This window comes from Heteronotia binoei, chromosome 1 (genome assembly GCF_032191835.1).
Source record: "Heteronotia binoei isolate CCM8104 ecotype False Entrance Well chromosome 1, APGP_CSIRO_Hbin_v1, whole genome shotgun sequence".
Classification (NCBI taxonomy): domain Eukaryota; kingdom Metazoa; phylum Chordata; class Lepidosauria; order Squamata; family Gekkonidae; genus Heteronotia; species Heteronotia binoei.
In genome coordinates this window covers 4,188,710-4,194,325 of record NC_083223.1, presented here as the reverse complement: position 1 = coordinate 4,194,325, position 5,616 = coordinate 4,188,710, and the positions used below count along the sequence as shown (strand labels likewise).

The following is a 5,616-nucleotide window of genomic DNA, read 5'->3' as shown; positions in this document are numbered from 1 at the left end:
ATATTAAGCCACACCCTTCTAGTGTAGCCAATCCTCCAAGAGCTTACAGGGCTCTTCTTACAGGGCCTACTGTAAGCTCCAGAGGACTGGCTACATCAGGGGGGTGCGGCCTAACATGCAAAGGAGCTGCTGCTAAAATTCCACCCCTGTAGCCAATCCTCCAAGAGCTTACAGGGCTCTTAGTGCAGGGCCTACTGTAAGCTCCAGGAGGATTGGCTACATCGGGAGGGTGCGGCCTAATATGCAAAGGAGTTCCTGATACAAAAAACGCCCAGGACAGTTCCCATAGGAAGATGCCAATGTAAGGATCTCAAATGCATCTATCAAATGTGTGTTCCTGCCCATCCATAGTCACATCAGTCGTAAACTCTGATCTAGACTGATTTAGATCTTCCTAGGGATAGCCCCGTGGTGCAGAGTGGGAAGCTGCAGTACTGCAGTCCAAGCTCTGCTCATGGCCTGAGTTTGATCCCGGCGGAAGGTAGCCGGCTCAGGTTGACTCAGCCTTCTATCCTTCCGAGGTCAGTCAAAGGAGTCCCCAGCTTGCTGAGAGGAAAGTGTGGATGACTGGGGAAGGTAAGGGCAAACCACCCCACAAAAAGTCTGCCGTGAAAACATGGTGGTGTGACGTCACCCCAGAGTTGGAAACGACTGGTGCTTGCACAGGGGGACTACCTTTACCTTTTAGCAATAGGTATGTATGCATTTTAGCTCTGGTATTCATTGTTGTAACGATGGGTTAAAGGGGTTGATGGTTTTAAACCCTGGTTTTATTGCACAGGTTTTATTTTGTTAGCCACCTTGGTGGGGGCCCTTGTGAGGGGCCGAAGGGTGGGATGCACATTTTGCAAAATAAATGAAATATATAAATAATAAATTGCAACAGATAAAGCTTGTTGGAATGGACCGTGGGCTGTCACCTGCACAGCAAAATGCTGATCGGGTGAGTTCTTAAAATAAACTCTTTTGTCTTGTAGGTCATCTGTCTTGCGTTCAAACCAATCGGTTGGACTAGATCCCCCGTGACTAGATAGCGGGCACACACATTATCTTTTCCTGCCCCCTCGTGGACCGAGATAACGTTTGGGAGGAAGTGGTGCAGAAAAAAAAAATTGAGCTCATGTCAGCCGCATCTGCCCTAGAACCACAACCCAGAGTAGGAAAGCCATCTCTTGCTCTGCGATGGAAAAGAAGGCTGTGATTTCGTAAGTATAAAAGGAGGCAGCAGCCGGGCTCAGGAATACGTTTTAAGGCACAAAGATACTGACAGCACCAAGGAGAAAAAGTATCTCAGAAACGAGACAATGGCAAGGAGTCGTAAGAGATCTTCCTCGCTGGTAAGTGCACATAGATGGTCAATAAGATATGCATAGACATTCAATAACATTAAAACGCTTAGAACAAAGCAGGAGTCAAGTGGCACCTTTAAGACCAACCAAGTTTTGCTCAGAATGTAAGCTTTTATATGCATGTGTACTTCTTCAGACAATGGAATGGGGTGCAGTGAGCAGAACTAAATATAATTGGTGGGTCGTGGTTAAGAATGTAAAGTGATGCAAAGTTAGAATCCAGTGGCAAAACAGTGTAATAAACAAACTGAAAGACCATTTGGTCTGGATAGCATTTGTGTGGGAAACCAATAAAAGGTAATAAAAGTTGCCTGTTAATTACCCTCACTGAGTATAGCTATGTATCCACAGTATTCCAATGTATTTCTCTTTTAGAATAGTGTATCAGAATGTTTTTTTGTACTGACATACTCAAATAAGGGATATTGGCTGTTTATCTCATTACATATACTTAACCCATTTTTACTATATTTTAATGTATCCTTTTTTTTTCTAATAGCGAACCAGAATGATGTTTATAATGTATAGAAGGATGTTTGTAATGTATGCTACATGTTAAAAAGCAAATTAGGTGGACAAGAACATCGCTAGGAAATACATGTCCTTTTGTTTTACCTAGACTTGTAGCAAGAGCAATTAACAGGCAACTTGCATTACCTTTTATTGGTTTCCCACACAAATGCTATCCAGACCAAATGGTCTTTCAGCTTGTTTATTACACTATTTTGCCACTGGATAACTTTGTATCACTTAACATTCTTAACCACGACCCACCAGTTATATTTAGTTCTGCTCACTGTACCCCATTCCCTCATTGGACATATGCATGCATACGAAAGCTTACATTCGGAATAAAACTGGGTTGGTCTTAAAGGTGCTACTGGGCTCCTACTTCGTTCTACTGCTTCAGACCAAAACCGCTGCCGACCTGAACCTATTACAAGCTTAATAATGTTATGTTACCTTGTTCATAACTAACACCGGCTTCTTAAGAGCAAGAATGTTTGCTAACAGGAATACAATAGGGGTTGACATTTGGTTATTCTTTTTATCTTTGCACCTTCACCTTTGAGTTTCTGCTTTTGTCAATATAAACACACACACGCAGAGGCGATTTTAGATTCAGGTGGATAACTGTGTTGGCCTGCAGCGGAGCTTCAGACTGAGTCCAGTGATACCTTTAAAACCAACAAAGTTTTATTTGGGGTATAAGCTTTTGAGTACATGCACATTTCTTCGGGGAATTTAGCTCTTAGTTCATTAGTTTATTATGCTAGAAGTCTTCCTTCTGCATGCAAGATTTTTTTTAAAGTACGCATTTTTATCCCGTACCCCAAATTCTCTGCAGCTGGTCGCTGCCCCTACTACAGTAGATGTGAACTACTTAAATATATATATATATATTCTGGACTTTCTTTTGAGCCTTGAGGATAAGGCTAGTCTTAACTAACTGTGGATGCAAGATGGTTATTTCCATGTGGACAACCCTTTGCAATATACAGGTTATTTTCTCCCCAAAACCAGCAGTGATATATATATATTTACATATGGAATGCAATGAATTTTAGGGCAACCCCCAAGAAGGCTGTGCTCTTTCTAGCACTTGCACTGAGCTTGCTTATTAACTGGATCTTCAGCAGAACCTCACCAAGGCTGCGGCTCTTGTAGGAAGAAATGTGATAAAAGCAGAACTAGTTCATTGTATCAATGAGTGAACTAGCTGTCCCCTGTGTGGGCAAAGTAAGAGAACCTCCTAGCTAGCATGTATTTCCATACTCTGCTACTAAGCAAGAAGGACTGAAGTGCAACATTTGAATCCTAGCACCCCGAGTTTTAATTGCTGATCACCATTTCTAGCCCAGCGCTCAAATTTTCATTATGATTCCCCCCCCCCCATTTCCCAACAACTTTATTTAAGATTTCCACAGCAATACAATTGACAGTGTTACAGTTTTTGCCAAAAACACTAGAGTCTTCCAATTATATTTTCAATTCCATTATGATTCTTGATTCTAAAATCACAGAGGAAAAGCAGAAAAAGCCCTTTAGCATAAATTGTTCTGAGCCATACGACACAATAATGCAACAATTCAACACGTTATTGACAGAGGTATTTTGATGTCTCTTACCCGTTTCTGACGGCCGCTTTTGCTAATTTATGTCCGAGGGGTCATTTTGCAAAGACCCTCTGCAAAGACCAAGAGGTTGTTCCGCAAAGTACATCCCAAATCTTGCCTTCCCCCTTTCAGATCCAGTGGTTCTTGCTGATGCTGGTGCTGATTAATTCAGTCTACGGAAGAGCAATAAACTCCAAAAAGATCAAGCAGATTTCCAGTGAACTTCAGAGTGAGAACTGTCCAACTCACAAAGACTCCAAGTTCCCTGACAGCGTCAGAGTTCTGCTACAAATCATTCCCACAAACCGAAGCCACGACAGGCCTCAAGATGTCGGGGACAGATCTCTCTCTCCCTGGGATTACAGGTAGTCTATACATGTCCCCATTGTCTACGGTTGCCACCTTTGGGGTGGGAAATACCTGGAGATTTGGGGGGCGGAGTCTGGGGAGGGAAGGATTTGGAGAGGGGTGGGGCCTCCGCAGAGTTGTAACTCAAGGTCACATTCTTCCTTCCCCTCTTCTGGTAGGGTTGCCAAGTCCAATTCAAGAAATATCTGGGGACTTTGGGGGTGGAGCCAGGAGACTTTGGGGGTGGGGCCAGGAGACATTGGGTGGAGCCAGGAGCAAGGTTGTGACAAGCATAATCGAACTCCAAAGGGAGTTCTGGACACCACATTTAAAGGGACACACCTTCAAATGCCTTCCCTCCTTTGGAAATGAAGGATAGGGGCGCCTTCTTTGGGGGCTCATAGAATTGGACTCCCTGGCCCAATCTTTTTGAGACTTGGAGGGTGTTTTAGGGAGAGGCACTAGATGCTATGCTGCAACTTTGGTGCCTCTACCTCAAAAAACAGCCCCCCAGGACCCCAGATACTCAGGGATCAATTCTCCATTATACCCTATGGGAATAGCTCTGCATAGGGCATAATGGAGCACCCACCAGACATTTTGTCCCCACACCCACACCCTGCTTTCTGATGACTCTGAAGCAGGAGGAGGGCCTCCAAACCAGGGGATCCCCTGCCCCCACCTGGGGATTGGCAACTCTACTTCTGGAGCCAAAGTTTGTAATATTAGGGGTTTTCATTATCCTGGTTGAAATGAACCCCGTGGAGCAGAGTGGTAAAGCTGCAGTACTGCAGTGTGAACTCTCTGCTCACGACCTGAGTTTAATCTCAGCGGAAGCTGGTTCAGGTAGCCGGCTCGAGGTTGACTCAGCCTTCCCTCCTTCCGAGGTCGGTCAAATGAGTCCCCAGCTTGCTGGGGGGAAAGCGTAGACGACTGGGGAAGGCAATGGCAAACCGTGAAAACGTTGTGAAAGCGACGTCACCCTAGAATCAAAAACGACTGGTGCTTGCACAGGGGACCACCTTTACCTTTTACCTTTTTACCCTAAATGCAAAAGGCAACAACATGATACTAACAGATCATTAATGAGCAAGGGTAATACCAGCAAAACAAACAGCAGTGCCCAGCAATGTTCCCTCTGAACCATGGAGTCTTGTGAGCAAAAATTCTACTTTGTAAGCTACTGGCATTAAAGTTGTGAGCTGCTGCATAAAACAGTTTGCTCTGGGGCTATTTTTCCTGAGTGTAATGTACTGAGTGACGAGATGTTTTAAAGGCAACATGCTTTATTCAGTGGTACATTACAAGAGAGAGAACACGCGGGTCGAGTCCCGCTTATATACATTCCCCGGAACTGCCTCCCAGTCCAACCAGTCCAAACCTGGCCAGTCAAACTTCCCGCCACAGATCTTGATGGGCGGGGCGTCTAGCGAGCTACATCCAGGGACCCGTTGGTTTCCCTGGGTCGCCTCTGTAGCGGTCGCCATGTGGTACATTAGCTTATGTTTCAAGATATAACACTGAGCAAAGACAAGAATGTGTGAGCCGGAGGCCAAAAATTTGTGAGCTAGCTCACACTAACTCAGCTTAGAGGGAACACTGCCAAGCTACAACTGACTCGTTCCTGACGGGATCCGCCATTTTGTTCCGTGAAGCCTTACCTTCTCTTTTGTGCATCGACTTACAGGATCAACGAGGATTCCTACCGGTTCCCCCCCGCGATCGCCGAGGCCAGCTGCCGCCACCATGCCTGCCTCAACGCCACAGGACGGGGTCTGAACTACGGTTTGAATTCTGTTCCC

The 5,616-nt window shown here is 45.1% G+C and overlaps 1 protein-coding gene across 1 annotated transcript in view; it reads left to right on the top strand.

Moving 5' to 3' along the window:
- Window positions 1–1,304: 1,304 nt before the first annotated feature.
- The window catches only part of LOC132585512 (interleukin-17F-like), a 4,462-nt gene continuing 150 nt past the window's right edge, over window positions 1,305–5,616 (top strand). Inside the window, exons 1-3 of the mRNA XM_060257458.1 lie at window positions 1,305–1,337; window positions 3,599–3,831; window positions 5,502–5,616. The exon at window positions 5,502–5,616 is cut by the window's right edge and continues 150 nt beyond it. Of these exons, the coding sequence (XP_060113441.1) occupies window positions 1,305–1,337; window positions 3,599–3,831; window positions 5,502–5,616 (381 nt within the window). The remainder of the gene's footprint in view (window positions 1,338–3,598; window positions 3,832–5,501) is intronic.